This window comes from Miniopterus natalensis, chromosome 9 (genome assembly GCF_054644295.1).
Source record: "Miniopterus natalensis isolate mMinNat1 chromosome 9, mMinNat1.hap1, whole genome shotgun sequence".
NCBI lineage: Eukaryota > Metazoa > Chordata > Mammalia > Chiroptera > Miniopteridae > Miniopterus > Miniopterus natalensis.
Genome location: NC_142089.1, coordinates 17,515,097 through 17,534,708, shown reverse-complemented (window position 1 = coordinate 17,534,708; position 19,612 = coordinate 17,515,097). Strand labels below are relative to the sequence as shown.

Below are 19,612 nucleotides of genomic sequence, written 5' to 3'. Positions count from 1 at the left end.
AAATTTTATCATAAGAGTTATGGGCAGCCTCTGGAGGAGTTTAATCTTAGGAATAACATTATCTGCTTTACATTTAAGACAATCACTCAGGCTGCTCTATAAAGAATAGGGTGTGGAGGAAAGAGTGAAAGCAGGAACTTTGGTCAGGAGGCTAGTGTAATGATCCAGGCCACAGATGATGGTATCTTGGACTAGGGTGATAGTGCAAACAGGCACAAAAGGGCAGATGTGAGTCTGTTTTTGAACTCAAGCAAATGAAGGTGGGATAGTGTGTGAAGAAACAGGCCACACAAGAATGCTCCTAGTTTTTTTGGCCTGAGAGACTTGGTGGATTTTCTTAGCTGAAGGAGAGGAATGGGTTTTGGAAAAAATATCAAAGAGAACTCACACAAGCAGGCTGGAATATAGCACAGTGACAGTACCAAGTGCAAAGGGAGGCAGGTGAGAGAGTGGCCAACGCTGGAGCTGGGAGGAATGTGAGAGGGTGGGTGGACAATGGGATTGCAACTGTGCTCTGAATTGCTGGCAATGGTAGGAATGGTGGTCCCATGAAAGGAATGGTTTGAGCCTAAATCTGGACAAGAGCAGGTGCAATAAGCTCATTTTTCAAATCTCTACATATTTGTTTTTGGCAGCTGAGGAAACTGAGACTCAGAGAGGTGTAAATACCTTGCTCAAGGTCATACAGTTAGAAAGTGGTAAAATCAAGATTCTCACTCCAAGCAAGAGTGCTAAGTGGTGAAACTGAACATAGGAGTACAAGAGGGGAACAAAGACATGGGCTGTAAGACATAAGATAGGAAAGGTGAGGTTGGGCAAAATTGTGAAGGGCTTAGAGTGCCAGAATGAAGAGGATGGGGCTTATGTTGTTGGTGTAGATTGGGGTGAGGAAACTTTTTTTCTGCCAAGGGCCATTTGGATATTTATAACACCATTCTCGGGCCATACAAAATTATCAACTTAAAAATTAGCTATAAAAAAAGCTCCTAGATGTATTGAATTTCAAGTCCCACCAGTGGTTGACTTGGCAGGGCCAGACCAAATGATTTCACTAGCTATACACAGCCCTCAGACTGGACATTCCCCACCTCTGGTGTAGATGAAGAGGAGCCATTATAGGCTACCCAGTGGGCAGGAAGTATGATCAGCACTGTGATTTTGGAAAGTGCCTGGCTAGATAGATGGGCTGGAGTGGATAACACCTCATAACATAATCGCTTGTTTATTTTTTTAAAAACACAATGTCAGGCACTGTCTTAGGTACTGGGGATATAAAGACAAGCAAACCCAGACACAATCTGTGCCCATATGGAAAAATTTAACATAGTAATCAGATAAGTGTGCAAACAAGTGTAGAACCTGAACCATCAAATGGCAAGTAATTACACAACTATAAAGGCACTTAGTAACCAGGGTTTGACCTACTTTAGGGACCAATTAAGACTTCCCTGCTGAGAACTGGGCATTCATTTGTGAACCCGGAAAAAGAAAAAGACACCTACTAAGAAGGGCTCCTGGTGGCTAACTGGGCTGGCTCAAATGCAAAAGCAGAGCCTAGCAGCCATTTCTATACAGGGGCCTCTTATGCAAACTGCACTTCAGAGAGGCCTGCACTGAACTGCCTGCCTGCACAGTTTCTGCCTAATGAGCCAGCCATCATAAAGGTTTCCTGGAATCCTACTTCAACCAAAGGGATTGAAGGTTTCCCCATCTAACCAGACCTGTGCAGCTCTGGCCAATCAGAGTGGCTCTATCCTGATCAATCAGGAGAGTGCCTTTTAAAAAAATATGTATCTTTATTTTTAATATATCTTTATTGATCTCAGAGAGACGAAAGGAGAGGGAGAGAGATAGAAACATCAATGATGAGTCATTGCTCGGCTGCCTCCTGCATGCCCCCAACTGGGGATCCAGCCGGGGCATGTGCCCTGACTGGGAATTGAACCCCGATCGCCTGAGTCCTAGGTCAACGCTCAACCGCTGAACCACGCAGGGCTGGGCAGGACAGTGCCTTTTGGACCAATCAAACTGTGAGAATTTGGAGCCCTCATTTGCATGAGGATGGACCAATCAGGGACCAGCGGCGGGGACTTCTGTCCATATAAGCCAGCTCCTCTCCCACCCTAGGAGCTCACTTTCTCATCTTGGGAAGGACTTGTTTCCCTGGCTGAACTAGAGCACCAACTAGACTAATGGAGGAGAGAAGAGCAGAGCAGTGTAGTGCACAACTGACCGGAGCCAGGGGCAGAACAGCTCTGTGTAGCCAGAGAAGGGCCTGGCCCCAGGGCTGCCTGGCTCCAGAGCTATTCTGCAGCCCTATTTTTCACAGCCTTGCTGTATTGCAATTGAGCTGTTTTGCACTAAAACTTTCCTTCTTCACTGCATCCCAAATTGGGGATTCTTGTTGGTGTTGAATTGGAGCCAAGACCATCTAGTGACCCACTGACCCTAGTTCTAGGCCACACTCTGCCCCTAGTCCACTACCTCTTTGGACCTCAGTGTCCCCACTCATGAAAGAAGAGACTCTACGAATCGAATTTCCTCTCCCATTGCGGTATTTTCCTCTCCACAAAGACCACAGATCCACTCCAAAGCTACTAATTGGCACGTGGTGCCTTGACATTAGAGCAAAGTAATTCAGCCATTGCCTTTATCTCTCCAGGTAGCCTCCGCCAGTTGCCTGTTGTCACGGTAACCGCATGGGCACATCTCTGGCGGAAACTTGGAGTGACGACAGCAAGTAGCCACTATCATGTGTCCTATTTGCCAGGTTAAAACATGGCCACCGCCGCAACACCCAACCTAAGCTTCTCGCTAAATACCCGAGCCCGACTATCCCGGAGCCTACTTTACCGCAGGACAGGAAGGAGTAACGCTCCAACAGCCAGCGAACAAAATTTCCGGGAACCGCCCTCCCACCTTAGCCCCTCCCACCTTAGCCCCTCCCACCTTAGCCCCTCCCACCTCTCGGGGCCGGACCACCGCCCTATAGCGTCACTTCCGTCGACCCCTGCGCTCAGGATTGACAGGCGCGCCACCCAGTGAAAAGTGGGTATGTCCCTCCAGGCCCCAGGCGGGGGCGGGTTTGAGGTCCATCGCCGACTTGTGACGTCAGAGTCGACATGGCCAGCTATCCCTACGGGCAGGTGAGTATGTGAGGGGCGGACGGGTCTAGGCAGGGGCCTCGCCAAGTCCAGGCCCAGAACCCCAGCTTTGCTTTCTCTCGGGTTTCTCCCGCCGAGATTGGCTTCAGCGAGGTCTCGCGCGGATGACACGGGAAAAGCGATGGTCGGTCGCGCCCGTCTCACGTCACGCAGGACTGCACGTCCGGGAGGTCGCGTCGCGCCCCCTTTGGCGTCGTGCAGTGAAGGATTTGGGGACCTTGGGCCCCACAGGCTCAGGCTGGGCCTGGTCTGGGCCCCACGCTTTCCCAAGGCTCCCGCAGGGTGCACGGGCAGGGTCGTGGGCGCCAACAGAACGTTTAGAGCGCTGGGCTGTCGGTATCGCTTGGGGCGTCCGATGAAAGTACACCCCTGACGCTCTGCATCTGAATAGTCGGCAGAATCTTTGGTTGTAGTGGGCTCCACAAGTGAGCTTGTTTGACTGCTCGGCCCAACACCTCCATTTCACATATAGGGAAAATGAAGCCCAGGAAAGACAGAACTTACCTGAAGTCGCCAGGCCATTAGGCAGCACGCCCCGGAGCTGTCAGCAAATGCTGCTTCTCCACTTGCCACCCATCTTGATCCAGCCAAGACCACCACAGCAAGGTGATTCTGTGGTCACAATCCTTTGTTGGGTGGTAGAATGGTTGAGTGGTTAAGTACAGTTCCCAGCCGAAGTTTCCTGCTCTGTAAAATAGGGCCAAGAAATAGGGTCTACGTGATAGATCTGTAGAGTAATGGCGCGGTGCTTGTAAGCCATTTGGTACTACTAAGAGTGTATAGCAGGTGTTACCTTTTCATATTTTGATTTTTACTGGACTCCTAGGTCAGTGCTGGGAGGGCACTCAAAATAGTTCCTTCATTTTAAAAGGAGGAAACTGAGCCTGGGAAGGGCTCCTGATCACACTAATTTAGGAGATAAAGCCCATGCAGGAAAAATTGTTAAACAAGGTCTATGGGATATTACAGTTGAGTATAGTTAACATGCCAAAAGATGGGACAAGAACCCTCTGAGCGAGTGCAGCCCTGTACAGTTTTTGTACATGGTATTTGGACCTCCATTATCTCAATCATAAAGACTTGGTATACATACTAGCAGGGAGTGCTATCCCCAATTTGTAGCTGAGGAACCAGCCCAAAGAGGTTAAGGGGCTTGTCCAAGGTCATACATAGCAAACGAGAGGATGAGGCCAGGGCTAGAACTTAAACTCCTTTCATTGCCTACTTAGCAGAGGTAGGAAAGAGAGAGGCCAGCATGAGCCGGAATTAGGAGGAAGTATAACGTAGCAGTGTTTCCCAAGCTCCATTCTATTCTCTGAGTCTTGTGAAATGTTAATAGGTATTGCTAATGGAAGAGGATTCTGTGGTTAAATGTTTGCGGAATACTCTGTTAAATAGAGCTGAACAAGTTCACCACCACAAGGCATCTCAGTATTTCTTAAACTTACTTAACCATGGGATCGCCACCCCACCCCCCTTTTTTTAATGTGTAGTCATTTTTTAATTTTTTTTTTAGTAACACTAGTATTTCTGAGAAACATGATTTGGGTAAACATTGCCATAGTCCATTGTTTCTCAGTGGATGGTCTGCATCAGAATCACCTAGGAGCCTGTTTAAAAAGCACACTTTGGCCCTAACCTGTTTGACTCAGTGGTTAGAGGGTTGGCCCTTGGACTGAAGGGTTCCGGGTTTGATTCTGGCCAAGGGCTCATACCTCTGTTACAATGCTGGAGTGGGAGGCAACCAATCGATGTGTCTCTCTCACGTCAATGTTTCTCTCTCTCTCTCTCTCTCTCTCTCTGCTCTTCCACTCTCTCTGAAAAGCAATGGAAAAAATATCCTCAGGTGAGGATTAAAAAAAAAAAACACACTTTGGGGTTCCATCATAGACTGGTTCTGTACCTAGGAAGTGCCTTACATTTTAATAAGCTTTTGGAGGTAATTTGTATGCATCCTAGAAGAAGTGACATAGAAATTAAAAGCCTGAGCTTCCAGGTTAGACAGACGAGGCTAGAATCCTAATTCTACTTAATAGTTATATGCCCTTGGACAAATTGTCTAAGGGCTCAGGGTCTCAGTTTCCTATTGTAAAAAGAGAGTCCTAATATGTCATAGGACTGAGGTGAGGATGAAATACGATAAAACTTATGGGGGGCTTGGCACATGGCTAATACCGAGTGGATGCCAGTGCATGGTGCCATAGCTCTTACTGCGGCGATTGCGGTTATCATGCCATGCTGCCCGGGCTTATGCTCAGTGAAATACTGAAGAGGAGTACAGAGAGAAACTGGAAGAGAAGAAGAAATGCTTTTGCTTCCCTCTCATACCCTTGTCTGCCTCTTCAGCCCCTGGTCCATGGTGTCCCAAGAAAGGAAATGGGTTGTTTCAAAGCATCCAAAGGTATAACGCCACCTCCCCTCCACCTAGACCATATAGCCCTGGAAGATGCCAGCTTATTGTTAGAGGTGAAAACTAATTTTCCACTACCTGTAGCCCCAGGGTCCTCAAGCATGGGCTGGGTGTTGGAGTAGTAAAACTCAAGTACCCTTTGATCCTGTGGAGGAGCCAGCCTGATGGGTTTCAATGCTTAAGAGCTTGGTGTCTGAGGCTGGAGACATTTAGCTTCAAATTCCTGCTCTGCCATTTCCTTTTCTGAGAAGTTTCTCAGAAAAGTCTGAGACTCGGTTATCCCCTTCTTTAAAATGGGTTATAAGGAGATGGTCAGTGTAAAGTGCTTGATATGGTGTTTTGGCATAGAGTAAATACTCCATGTGAAAGAGTGATATAATATATAAATTGTAATGACAGTGTGATAAGTATTAAATGGGAGTAAGTGTAAGGTACTAGGACAGCACAGGAGGGATGCCTAACTCAGTCTCCGGGGGAGAAGGGTTTTTTAAAGGAGATGGCATTAAAGCCCAAATTGAATCTCCAGGAGAAGTTAGCTGGGTAAAGAAAGGTATGGTATTCCAGCAGAGGGAACAGTGTGCTCAAAGGCCAGGAGGCAAGTGAGAGAGCCCAGTATTCTGGAGGAATTTGAGGACATCAGTCCGCATGCTGTGAAGAGGGGGAAAGGGGTAAGACATGAAACGAGCAAGGTAAGCAAGGATCAGATTCCTTTTTGAAGAGTGTGGACTTTGTCCTAAGAGTAGCGAGGGAACTGCTGAAGACATTTCTCCATTTATACTTTGGAGTATCATCATGGGGCACTGTGAGAGTGGGTTGAAGCAGGAGAGACTGGAGGCAGGGAGACTAGTTTCACAGCTATTGAACTAATCTAGGTTAGAGAGAACAGTGACCTGGTGAAAATGGGTTGAGAAGCATTTGGGAGGTAGAATTGAGAAAACTTAGTGTGGGAAGGGAGGAAAGAGATGCCCGGGAGGGCACTAGGTTTTCCCATTCACTGAGATGGGAACACAGAGAGAGGAATAGATTTGGAGAGAAGGCCCAGGAGGTTGTTGGATACATGGGCCTGCGGCTTAGGTGAAATGAAGCTGGAGAGAAAGATGGCACATTCGGAGTGTCAGCACAGATGTGGTCAGTGTCTTGGGACAGTTCTTGGCTCACTGTTTATTGGCTGCAGATTTCTGGACTTTAAATATTTTAGGAGGCTCTACTAGTGAATGTCCGAGCCGCTCCTTTGACTTGTGATTGTTTAACCCCTTAGAATAGGCTCTCTCCTCCTCCAGCAGGCTCTTTTGAAGGGTAGCTCCAGAGCACAGGCTTGCCTTGGCAGTGCAGCCCACTCTCTTCCCCACTGGGACTCAGTGTGGACCAGCCTTTGACCCCTCTGAGCTTCACAAGGGCCTAGAAGGTAGAAGAATGAGCTCTCAGAGCCAAAAGAAACTATAGGACTTTCTGCGCAGATTGTTTGGGGTGGGGTGAGTGCCCCACCACTTGCAGGAAAACAGATTCCAACATTGACTGAGCGGTTGGACTGTAGGGTCTTTGGGATTTCTTACAATACTGTGGCTCTTAAATTGGGTCTAGAAGCTGGGGTGCAAAAATAATAACATTCTTCTGAATCTCCCTGATTTCTGGGCTTGAAGCCTCTGAAAGCACTTATCTAACCCTCCCCCCCCCCTTCTGTAGAAATCCATCATATTTGACATACATTTAGGACAATGCCTGGCACCGGCACCCACTCATTTATTGAGTGAACACACAGAAGCGGGTAGTGGAGTGGAGTCACGCAGACCCTGATTTGAATCCCAACTCACATGTTTTAGCTGCATCGTCACAGGCAGTGTTAGACTCTCTGCACCTTAATTTTCTCATCTGTAAAATGGAGATGATAGCACATGCCTTACAGAACTGAGGATCACTGAGAGCCAATTGAACTGGAAGCATTTAGCAGAGCCTCAAAATGTTAATTGCCCTTCCCCCACCCCAACATTTCTGTGATGCTTTGGAAACCATGGTTACTGAACTCTTCCTGTCTTTTTTTCCCCCCTTTTCACTATCTTTTGTTTATCCGCATGGAATGCTCTTAGAAAAACTCTCAGAAAGGTTGGCAGCATGGAATAGTGTGAAAGAACCTGGAGTCAGGGACTCTGGTTTTCATTTCTGATTCAGACCTTTACTAACAACTCAGTGACCCTGGAAACCGTCTTTCCCAGCCTGGTTTTTGCTTCAGACGGTGGCTCCACTTCCTTCATATTCTTGTGCATCTAGAAATCTGCGTCATTCCAAGCATTTCTCTTTCCTCCCTCCTCCCTCCGGCTCTTCCCTAACCTAATTAGTTGCCAAGTCATGTCTAGTCTATCTCTGAAACAGCCTCAGCACTCATCCTGTTCTCTGCATCTCCACGTCTGCTGTCTGGTTCAAGCCCTGCCGGCCGGCAGCCGGCGCTCAGCCTGCTGCCTCCCCCGCTAGTTCATCCTCCACAGCGCTGCTGGTTAATTCTCTCAACAAGGCTCTGCTCATGGTCCTCCCCTACTGGAAACCCTTCTGTGGTGCTCTGTTTCCTCCAGCATAAAGCTCAAACTCTTTAGAGTGGTATTCATTTGTTCAGATATTTATGAAGGCTTGCAGGTGCCAGGCACTGTGCTGGACCGTGGGGTACCGTGGTGAATGAGGCCCACTGTCTGCCCTGGGGGACCTCACTGTTGTGTGGAGGAGACCATAGACACAACCTACTCTAAGCTGCCAGTAACTCACCAGCTAACCGGAGTGCAGCAGGAGAGGTGCTTAGACAAGGAGTGTGTAAAGAGCCTGCCTTTCTGAGTTCTTGCCCCTGACCCCTGCTTTTTAGCCTCTTCCTTGGCCACTCCATGCTTGCTCATAGGTCTGTGCCTTGCCTTTGTCTCTCTTCTCCCTTCTGTCTGGAATGTCCGTCTCTGCCTTCCTTTTGGAGAAGGCCTATGCAGCCTTCACTGCCAGCTTCAGTATTACTCCTGCCTCCTCCAGGAAGTCTTCCTTCACCCACTTCATGCATTTGTTCATATTATTGCTGATTTATCATTCAACAGACAGAACGAATTCCTCTGCCTATGCCTCCTTGATAGCAGTTAAGTAGATTTTTCTGGTGGAACTGATCAGACTATCGTAACTATCTTTGGCTTCCTCAGGGACAGACCCTATTTAGTTTTGTGCCCCCAGGCCTAGCACAGAGCCTAGCATTATATTGTTGCTTTCTGAATGAAGTCTTTTAACAGTTGTATACCTCAGTTTCTTCATCTGAAAATGGGCCTACTGTTTTCTTCCTTTTTTGTGTCAGAGGATTGTTGACAGGATTCTGCCAGTAGAATTTGTATGTATGTGAAAGTGCTTGGTGAACTGTACACATGAGGGCTTTGATGCAGAACGGAAAGGAAAGGGCAGGTGGCTAGAATGTGGTAGGGAAGGTCAGAAGACCTGTCTGCAGCACCGGCTTTGTTGGTCTGGGGCATTTCCCAGGGTGCCCTAGGCCAGATGCAATTTATGGCTTTGTTCATAGGGCTTATTGTGGAGCAGTTACTTCTGGCTTGGTGTCCAGCCTGTTCTTTGGGTGTGCCCAGACTCTGCAGAATCCCCACCCCTTTTCTATCCTACACTGGAATCCTGTTCCCTATTGCTTAAGGAAAGAATGCTGTATGTAGCAAGGGGCAGTGTGTCTTCGGACTTTGGTGTGGGTGGGGAGTGATCTAGTTCCGCCTCTGTCTCCAACTCATAGTGTGACTTGAACAGTTCCCTTCTCCTCTCTTGGCCTTAATTTCCCCATCTGTAAGCTGAAGGGGTTAAGTTGGGTGACCGGCCTCCTGGGCACCTCTCCCATCATGCCTCTCCAACTCCCTTGGGAACCTTTTTCATTCTTTAAGTTTCAGCTCAGCGCTTCTTTCTTAGGGAAACCCTCTATGATTTCACCCTGTCTCCTTTGTGATCCATGGCACATGACTTATGCATCCATTTTAGACACCTGTTTCCCTATGCTGTTTTGTGAGGTGTTACAGAGAGTGTTTCCGTACCTCTCCTATTAACTGTGAGCTCCTTCAGAACTTTTCACTCTCCTTTATGTCCCCCTGCCCGTATTTACCTGGCCCAGGGCTTTTCTGATGATGATGATAATAATGTAATAATAACAGTGCTGCTATGATTTATTGACCGTTTCCTTTATGCCAGAAAGTCTTGTAAGAACTTTGTTTTCTTATGTTAATGGTTTTCAGACTGTTTTGAGTCAGTGTGGGTTCTGCAGGGCTCCCTTACAATCTAGCAAGGGAGGGGGGTCCTCATGGGGCTCTGGAACCCCCACCTTGCTTCAGCTAAAGCAACTTTTTTATCAGTTTTTAAAATTTTATTTTATCAGAAGATTCTTCAGCTCAAAATTAAACCAACAGAATGTTGCAATTTATTTCTTATAATCTGCAGAACAATTCATTGAGGAAGGGATTGTCACATTTTACTTGTGAGGAAACAGGCTCAGAGCAATTAAGGCACTGGCCCATGGTCATGAACTCATGGTGAGAGCAGAATTTCCAATTGAGATTTCCCTGTGACTTTGTTGTCTGTGAAGGACTCTCGCTACTAGCTGTGGAGGCTTCCAGGGAGGAAGCCTCCCACGATGCTGAGTGAGGAAGGTGGAAGGGCCTGATTCCTGTCCTCCCTCAAGAAGCCTCCCTTCCTTGCGCAAGCGGAGCCTCGTTAGATAAAGCGTGAATTTGTCCTTAGCCTTGAGGATAACTATCCCAGAAACCGCCAAACAATTAAAAGAGCAAGTCCAGGCTCTCAGTGGCTAGGCCATTGGTGTGCCTTGCAGGTTGACCTAGAACATGCCTAGGAGTTACCATCCTCACAGTCCTCAGAGCTGGGCCCAGCTGCTCTCTGTGCCCTTGAGCTCAGCCTGTCTGCAGATGTGTTGGGGCTGTGCTCTGCTAGGCTTTTTGCTGGCCATTTAGGGAGTTGGAGCTGAACACTGAGTCTCAGGGATCCCTGGCTGGAGGCTTGGGGACATGGTCAAGAGAGGGAATGCTCCCCTCTATGCTCTAATGTACGAACGGCCTGGGCTTAGCCAGGAGACGTGGATTCTGACCCCAGCCCCTCCGTACCGTGTGTGTGTGTGTGTGTGTGATTTTTCTGGACTTCAGTTTCCTGCTCCATAGAAAGGTGCTATTATTAATAGTTAATGTGTATTGAGTGTTTACTCTGTGCTAAGATCTGTGTCAAAGTGCTCCATGTGACTAGTCTCATTTCATTCACATACCAACCTGGGAGGTGGACAGGAACTATTATTATTCCCATTTTAGAGCGTAGGATATTGAGGCTTAGAGAGGGTAGGTAGTTAGACCAGTTAGTAAGTGGCAGAACCTGAACTCAAACTGATCTTTTTTGACTTTCAACCATTGTACTATGTTGCCTTAGGAATAGGCCTTGCCTGCCTGTCTCACCCATCCGTGAGTGAGGATGGGAAAATGTTTTTGCATCATGAGCTAGAGTAGGGTAAGGAAGGCATGCTAAGGATGACTCCTTGCGAAGGATACATTATTTATGACTGAAGAGGGTCACTGCTGTACTGTGAATTCTGCAGATAGAGATGGGGGTACCACAGGGTGAGGATTTGGAATTCTATTTGATTCATTTGCCTACTCATTTATATAATAAAAATTTACTGAGCATCCATTCTGCACTGGGGGCTGGAGGTAAAGTGACAAACAAGACATGATTCCAGCCCTTGTGGTGTGCAGGGAAGGAGAGCCAGGAGGGTAGGATTCCAGCCTTGATTGTAGGTCATTGAGTAGGTGTGACTTCGGGTAGGTTGTATCTGTAGAAGCCTCAGGGTCCCCATCTGAGTAATGGGGTCATAATTCCAGCCTTGCCTATAGGATCAGTGGAAAGCATGACAGTGGCAGTGGTTTCTAACTGTCACGTGCCATACTATGACTAGTTTCTGGTCCTACCACTCTGACTCATGTCTTGCTTTTCTTGCAGGGCTGCCCAGGAGCTGGAGGACAAGCACCCGGAGCCCCTCCGGGTAGCTACTATCCTGGTGGAGGGCAGTATGGCAGCGGGGTACCCCCTGGTGGCGGTTATGGAGGAGGTCCTGCCCCTGGAGGGCCTTATGGACACCCCAGCCCTGGGGGACTCCCCTCTGGGGCTCCAGGAGGACCATATGGTGGTGCGGCCCCAGGGGGCCCCTATGGTCAGCCACCTCCCAATTCCTATGGTGCCCAGCATCCCGGGCCTTATGGACAGGGACCTCCTCCAGGTAAGTAGGGATTTGGGGCTCCAGGTGCCTCTGACCTGAGTTATTGTTCTGAGTTATCCAGGGCCCATCCTTACCCTTCTTGTGATTGTGCAAGCAGCCTGGTCTCTGACACCTTAGCATTTGCTTCTTGCTTCAGCTTGCATCAGCGGAAGTCTGTTAGCTTCGCTGTGGTAACAGTAACTTCAAAGTCTCTTTGGCTTACAACAGCAAACATTTATTTCTGTTGCTTGCTCACGCTATGTACTCTTGCTTATGTGTCTGCAGCTGTGGGTTTGGCTGCTGAGGTTCTGCTCCACATGTCTTTTCTTTCCAGGATCCAGGCTGAAGGAACAGCCGCTACTTGAGATACGTTGTTCTTGTAGCAGACAGAAAAGAGCAGGACAGCTAGCAGGAACGCTTGATGCCTCTTAAAGTTTCTGCTTTCAAGTACTTAATGTCTCTTCCACTCACATTCTCTTGGCCAAACCACATCCTCTGGTCCAGCCTAATCCCAATAGGATGAGAATGGATACTCCTCTCATGAAGGGGCTCTAGAAGCCCCCGGGCAGTGGAGAGGATATGCAGTGTTCTTACAGGGGAGGTGGTGGGGGCAGGGCATAGATGAGCAAATAACTGGAGACAGTAATACTATCTATCGTGAGGAGAAGCCCCATTTCTGTGTAAGGGAGACTGACTACTATATGTAGAAAGGCAAGATAGTGTACTTGTTGAAAGCTTGGGCTTTTGAGATCAGACCACCTACTGACCTCACCCAGTTACTTCACCTCTTTAAGCCTCAGTGTTGACATCTGTAAAATGGGTGAATGTCTCTCACAAGATTGTTAATAAGGATAAAATCTGAATATGCAGGTAAACATGGGAACATGGAAAGGCCTTAATAAACAATATTCTGTGAGAAGACTTGTACTGGGGCATTCTTAGCAAAGAGGTGTTCAGCATTTAATATGATAGCAGATGTGGCAAGGAAGGGCCTTACCACTGAAGGATGCCGAGGCAGGTAGAATGGTGCGATGAGCTAGGGGAGGGAGAAAGAGCAGAGATACTAAAGGAGCGGTACTGGTCAAGATGGGTGTGGGGAGGAGGCTTGGCTATGCAGGGGAGGCAGAGAATCTTAGGTGAGAGCTTTGGGCTCAGTGAAGATTTCTGAGTGGTCTCAGACGGGGTCAGGGAAGGTGAGTGCCCAGTCCCCTGCTTCCTCCCAAACTCAGTCAGCCTCTTCACAGTATGTTGTTCCCAGAGGACCAAGCCAGCAGCAAGGCAGCCTGGAACCAGTCTGGTGCACCTGAAGGGCCCTTGGGAATGGCACTGCTGGGAAGCTGCAGCATCTTAGCATACATACACAGGCAGGAGGCTCTGGGGGAGATGTCAGACCGTGGGGGTTCTAAACACTGTGAGCCGTGGCATTTATCTTCTCAGAGCCCAGAGCTTCTGGCCATTTGCTTTCAGCTCAGCAGCTTCGTGGTGGATTTCCTCAGCCTTTCAAAATCTTATCTCTGAGCCTACATGAGGTCAGTGCAGGGAAAGGAGCCCCTGGCTGTGAGGCCAGAGATAATCTCTGGGGCTGCAGAGGAAAGGAAAGATGTGCCTCAGGCTCTTAGCTGCTCACTCTGTGCAACTTCTCACCTGGCCACCTTGCCTCCTCTCCTGTGCAGCTAGTGGCCTCCTGGAGCAGTGTTTTAAAGCACCATCCATGTATCACCTGCATTGGTCACCTGAAGCCCCATCTCAGCCCCAGTGACTCCAGGATCTAGGTTTGAGCAGCACTGCTCTGTAAGACATGTCTGACCAATAAGGGTGTCCCCTTGCCCACAGGAAATATCCTAATGGCACCCCAGACCCAAAGGGCCTTTCCAGCCTCCTCACCTGAACTGCTCCTCTCTTCCGTCAACCCAGGACCCCTCCGAGTACTCTGAACACACCCCGTGCCTCTGCCATGGGCTTTTTCTTCTCTCCATCGCAGCTCTTTGTCACCCTTTCAGACCCAGTTTAAGTATCCCTTTTTTCTGTGGAAATGGGACTGCACACGTTCCAGGCCCTTTGCTAAAATTTTCTTTTGCTGTTACTTCATTTAATCATCACAACCACCCTGGGAAGTCGGTCTCAGAAAATGAAACAATTAGTCTAAAGTCACACAGACTAGTAAGGATCAGAGCTCTTTGCTTCCAGAGTCTGAGCTCCTCTATGCAAACTGCAGGGACCACATGTTACAGAGATTGTCCATCTGGGGGGTGGCCCTCACTCCCCCATGGCAAAGCTGCCGTTTTAGGAAGGGTGGTGGGGCTGCCTGGTTTCCCATTCAAGGAGGCCAGCTAGTCCTCAGTCAGGCAAACCTCCTGGGCTCGCCTTTGGGACTGGGTGGTGGTTTTTGTGCTCCTCAGCGGCCTGTGGCTGTCTCGGATACTCCCTGTGCAAAGGAGCTGTTTCTGTGGCCAGTTAAATCGAAAGGTTTAGCAATACTGTGTGACTCCGGCTTTTTCCTAAGACAGTCTTCTGTTCACTTTCATCTGTCAGCCTTTCCCTACACTCCAGCTCACGCTGAATGTCTTTCCAAGTGAATGATCCTTTCCTGCATCTCCTGCTATTTGAACACAGCAACACTAATAATGAGCAGTTACATAGTGCTTAGATGGTGGCAGGCGCTGACTTAGGGTTTTCATATAATTATATCCTCTCAATTTATGATGTCGGTGCTATTGTGTCCTCATTTTATAGATAAGAACACTGATACGCAGAGAATTTAAATAACTTAACCAGGGCTATAAAACAGGGGGAGGGGCTGAGACTTGAACTAAGGTCAACTCTAGCACCTTCCCTGTCTGTGCCTGGCTCTGAGCTAGCCCCTGGGGATTCAGAGATGAGTTAGGTCCCTCCCCACAGGTTGCTCCAAGTCCAACCAGGAAGGTAGTTTAAAAACATGTACACAGTGGAGTGAGCAGGGCCATAAAAGAGAAGGAGTAGAAAGGAGAGGGGACAACGGCCTTTCCGGGGACTGAAGAATGAGAAGGCTTTATGGAGGGAGTAGCATTTTGTTTAGGTCTTGAGGGTGCAAGGAAATGGATACAAAGAGATGAGGGAGGAGGGGTACGAGGCAGAGAGAACAGGGTGAGTAAAGGCCCTGTGGTGGGAAGGTGCGGGCGTGGGTAAGAGCAAGCGCAATGCTCCATCTGGGCTGGGCCAGAGGTGGGAGCGGGGCAGTGGGGACAGTGGGAGAGGTAGGCAGGAGTCGTCCCCATTGTGGGGGCCCCTGGAAAGCCATTTTAAGGATGCTGGACTTTATATTGTAGGCAGTGGGAGCCTTTGAAGAGTTTTGAGTTGAGGTGGGGGAAATTGGTGAGAACAGGGCTGAATTTTACAAAGATTGCTTGGTAGCGGGTGAAGGGTGGCGGAGAGGAGCTGTAAGGGTGGTGTGGTTCGGCTTTTCGGTTGGTTACAGCAATGCAGGTGAAAGGCACCTGCACCTGGGCAGGTGCAGGAGGAACAGAGGGGAGATCCCCGTGTGCGGAACTGGCAGAATTGGGCAGCTCTCTGGATGTGTGGGATGAGGAGATGTCTCCAGGGAGTTTTGGAGATGGGAGCACACGTCACACATCTGAGGTGATAGGGAAGGAAGAGAGGTGAGGCTTTGTGGCCACCCACTTTCTGACAGCTCCTGATAGACTGTCAACTCTCCATTGTGCCAGGACAATCAGACCTGGTTCCCACCCAGGAGCTCCCTGCTGCTGGGACTCTCAAATACTTGTCTCTGGGCTCTGCATGTTAGGTGCTTGGCAAACATTTTTGGGTCTCCAGTCTGGGGAAGAGATAATTCCACCTTTCAGAAATTCTTAATCGGCTGTACAAGTCCTTGTTCCTTAGAAAATTAAAACCAAATAGAGAAGTGACTGGAGCACTATAGGGAAAGCCTGATGGATTCACAGAGTAGAAATCAGCCGAATATTCATGAGTGTACACTGAAGGTCCTCTCCATCAGAGTGAGGGTATTGGCTTGATGGAAGACAAGGTTGGTGGATCCGTGAGACTTCACGGATAGAGAGAACCCCTAGTCAGGGAGGCACTTAGATGCTCTTCCCAGCATTTCTTCAGATTGGCCTTGAGACCTTCATTTGACTCCCCTCGTTTGCACCCCTTCCCGCAGGTGGTGCCCCTCCCAATGTGGATCCTGAGGCTTACTCCTGGTTTCAGTCAGTGGACACCGATCACAGTGGCTACATCTCCATCAAGGAGCTGAAGCAGGCCCTGGTCAACTCCAACTGGTCCTCGTTCAATGATGAAACGTGCGTCATGATGATAAGTGAGTAAAGCCCTTCCCCCGTGGGCTCAGGCTCAGGCAGAGCCACCTGACACCTGACAATAGGTGGGTGGATGACCATTCTGAGGGAAAATTTTTCAGCCTGGGGGTATTTCAGACAGGAAACTGGGTTCATAGTGAGATCTCCTAGACTGAGAGCTCTTCCCCTTAGAGCTTTTCTCAAGTTCTGGGCCCTGCTGACCCACAGGCTAATTCCATTTCCCATTCTGCAGAATGGGACTCCATGCTCTAGTAGGAGATGCCAGGAAGGGGTCACCTGCCAAGGCTGCAGAGAAAATGCAGTTCTGGAAGGGGTAGCCAGGGTGGTGGCTGCTGTGGCATTTGATGAGGGTATGTCTTGGGTACAGGCATCTGGGCTTCGGGCCTGTGGTTCAGGGGAGTCTCCTACTCCATCCAGCCTGGGGAGAAGTGCTGCCTCCAGAGAGAAGGGCTACCTGAGGACCTTTGGCCCTCAATCCTGAAGCCTTCCTTCCCTCCTTTCCCTTCTCCTCAAGACATGTTTGACAAGACCAAGTCAGGCCGCATCGATGTCTATGGTTTCTCAGCCCTGTGGAAATTCATCCAGCAGTGGAAGAACCTCTTCCAGCAGTATGACCGAGACCATTCGGGCTCCATTAGCTACTCAGAGCTGCAGCAAGGTGAGGTCCGGAGCAGGAATTCGGTCCACAGTGTTCTCTTTACTCCTTAAGACAAAGCAGGGGCTTTTCTCTAGTTTCTGACTACCGAATGTCCACTGCACTGCAAATGCCACCCTCAGCACAGGCCTACTCTCCTCCCCTTCTGTGACCTGGCTGGGGCTTTGAGCCAAGATCCAGGGCAAGGGAACACCTGGCAGTGCTAGGTGAGACAGGCCCAGCCTGCCGGGAGCCTTGGGGATGGAAATGTAGTAGCCCAGTTACTGTGAGACCAGTACATGTGGCTCTTTCCACTCTAGTTGCTAGTATGCAGAATGTAAAGAGCCCTGTATAGGCGCTCAGAAAGATGGCTTCTGTTGCTGGCTCTGCTAGAAGGTACTTCCTTCACAACTCTGGGACCCAGATGACTCTAAATGCTGCAATTGGGTAGGATGACCTGAGGCCACAGCTCCATATCCGGTCCCAATTCTGACACTAGAGGACGGGTGGTTAGTGGGGTGATGAGAACCTGACAGGGAGCTTTGCCATATGGGAGGGAGAAAGGGTTCCCCAGGGAAGCCAGCCCCTGTCCTGGCCATGAATTTCAGTCCTAAGGAGCTCTGTGGGTGGAGGTGAGCTCATATCTCTGCCCTGGTAGAAGGGAAGGGAGATGACCTGTACTGATCACCTACTCTTTTGCAGAGTCCTGTCACAGATACTGGTAAGGGTGATACTATCATAACAAAACCAGTATTTAGTGAATGAATGCTGGCTATGTGCCAGACACTGTAATAAGTACTTTTAACATGTACATCATTCATTCTCCTTGTGTGATAGGTACTGTTTATTACCCCCCCACACCCCCCACTCTTAGTTGAAGGGTCCCCTTATGATTTTTTTTTTTTTTTTATGGATAAGAAAACTGAGGCCTGGTATAGGTAACGCCCTCAAGCCAAATAGCAAAAGGGGAGGTGAGACTAGCCTGGGCCTGTAGATAATGCGGAGAGGTAGGAAGGAAGCCTCCCAGGCCAGGGCAATGGGCAGCAGCACATAGGTCGTGACCTTGGAACTGCCCGGCAGTCTCGCCTGGGGAGATGACAGTGATTTTACTCTTTGTAAGAACACTTACTGAGTGTCTGTTATGTGTCAGGCACTGTGCCAGGTGCTTTACACAGTCCGCTTTCATCCTGCTGAAACTGACCAGGTAGGTGTTGTTCCCATTTAGAGACAGGAAGTCAGAGGATTAGCAGGGTTAAGTAACTGGCTGAGGGGCTGTTTTGACTCCAGAGCAGGCCCTTGGGACCCCTGTGCTATGCTGCCACTGATGTCTGCACTGGTCAGGGTGGTCCTATGGAGCCCAGGCTTCCTTCTGTAATGCAGACGAGTCAGAGATGAGCATGGGTAGCCTGGTGTCATTCTGGGGCCCCAGGAGGCCCTGCTGAACAGATAGCAATGGAGGTTTGGAGAAAGAGGGATGAGGCCTTCCAGCTAAGGGGAGCGTTCAGACAGAGCCCCTGTTGTGCTGCTGCCATCTTCAACAGACCCTCGGGCCTTCTGTCCTCTTTCTGCTTCATTGCTGATCTCGAAGTGCTGTGCTCTGGAACTGGTCAATGGCCGTGCTCACAGTGGGTTTTTGTGTCTGCTCTGTGTGCCCCTCTTCTCCAGCTCTGTCCCAAATGGGCTACAACCTGAGCCCCCAGTTCACCCAGCTCCTGGTGTCGCGCTACTGCCCGCGCTCCGCCAGTCCCGGCATGCAGCTAGACCGCTTCATCCAGGTGTGCACCCAGCTGCAGGCGCTGACCGAGGCCTTCCGGGAGAAGGACACGGCAATGCAGGGCAGCGTTCGGCTCAGCTTCGAGGACTTCGTCACCATGACAGCCTCTCGGATGCTCTGACCCAGCCCTTCTGTAGAGAGTGGTGTGTACCAGGCGACCTTTCCTTGCTCTTTGGAGTGGGAGAAGTGTGTGGGCCGCTCTTCTTTTCCTGTCCATCCTGATGCAGCCCTGTTCCCCAAGAGGGCTAGGAGTCCTGTGTCATAGCCACCAAATAGTGGGGTCCTGGGTCAAGGCCACACAGGAGAGGACTGGAATTTAAATATCCTTACAGCCCTGAGCATTTAAGTGGCACAGCCTTGCAGCAGGAGCAGGAGATGCGTCATTGTAATGGAGTTTGTGTCCAGTCGGCTGGGCTCCAGCCTCTAGCTTTCCCTCCTCTGCCCCAATGCCAGTGGTAAGTGTTCATAGGCCTCTTACTATGAGCACCTGTGTCCCTTCACCCATGCTGACCTGTCAGATGAAGCCAGTTTCTCCAAAGTGGAATCTGACTAAGCATGAAAGAGCTATGCCCAAGGGACCAGTGGCTTGGATTCCACCGCCCCCATGCCCAGAGTTCCTGCGTGTTAACTTCTAGCTGCCTGGGGGCTGTCCCTGCTCAAGGAGCTTGGACAGTCTGCTCTCTGGGCATCTCGGGCCAGGCTACTGCACTCTGCAGCTTGGACCCCTCATTTGCCCACCACTCTCTGCTTGGCTTCAGTCCCCAGGGGACAATTGCCACCTCCACTGCCAATGTCCTTTTTTGTTGTTATTTTCATTTGGGGCCAAAAGTTCAGTGAAGCCGTAAATTTCAATAAAAGGATAAAACTCTGTTCCATATTTTCCACCATGCCTTCCCGGCTACAGGTTTACATGCTCATCCATTCAGTCACTCATTTATCCTTTCATCCAACAAAGATGTAAGTGCATACTGCATACTACACCGTGCAGAAAGAAGCAGCTGAGGGGACATAGTCTACATGAGGCTGCTGTCATTTACCAGGGTGAAGTTGAAGGGTAGGGGCCTGGGGTC

General features: G+C 49.4%; 1 protein-coding gene across 1 annotated transcript; it reads left to right on the top strand.

Moving 5' to 3' along the window:
• Positions 1–3,106: 3,106 nt before the first annotated feature.
• On the top strand, positions 3,107–19,412 carry PEF1 (penta-EF-hand domain containing 1). Its single transcript, XM_016217376.2, has 5 exons — positions 3,107–3,146; positions 11,569–11,845; positions 15,981–16,136; positions 16,649–16,792; positions 18,434–19,412. The coding sequence occupies exons 1-5, from the start codon at positions 3,123–3,125 to the stop codon at positions 18,661–18,663; spliced, it is 831 nt and encodes a 276-aa protein (XP_016072862.2). The 5' UTR covers positions 3,107–3,122; the 3' UTR covers positions 18,664–19,412.
• The last annotated feature ends 200 nt before the right edge of the window (positions 19,413–19,612 follow it).

Coding starts and splice junctions, on each gene's coding strand:
- PEF1 (XM_016217376.2), top strand. CDS start 3,123: ATGGCCAGCTATCCCTACGGGCAG. Junction 11,846..15,980: donor TGGACAGGGACCTCCTCCAG/GTAAGTAGGGAT, acceptor CCCTTCCCGCAG/GTGGTGCCCCTCCCAATGTG. Junction 16,137..16,648: donor AACGTGCGTCATGATGATAA/GTGAGTAAAGCC, acceptor CTTCTCCTCAAG/ACATGTTTGACAAGACCAAG.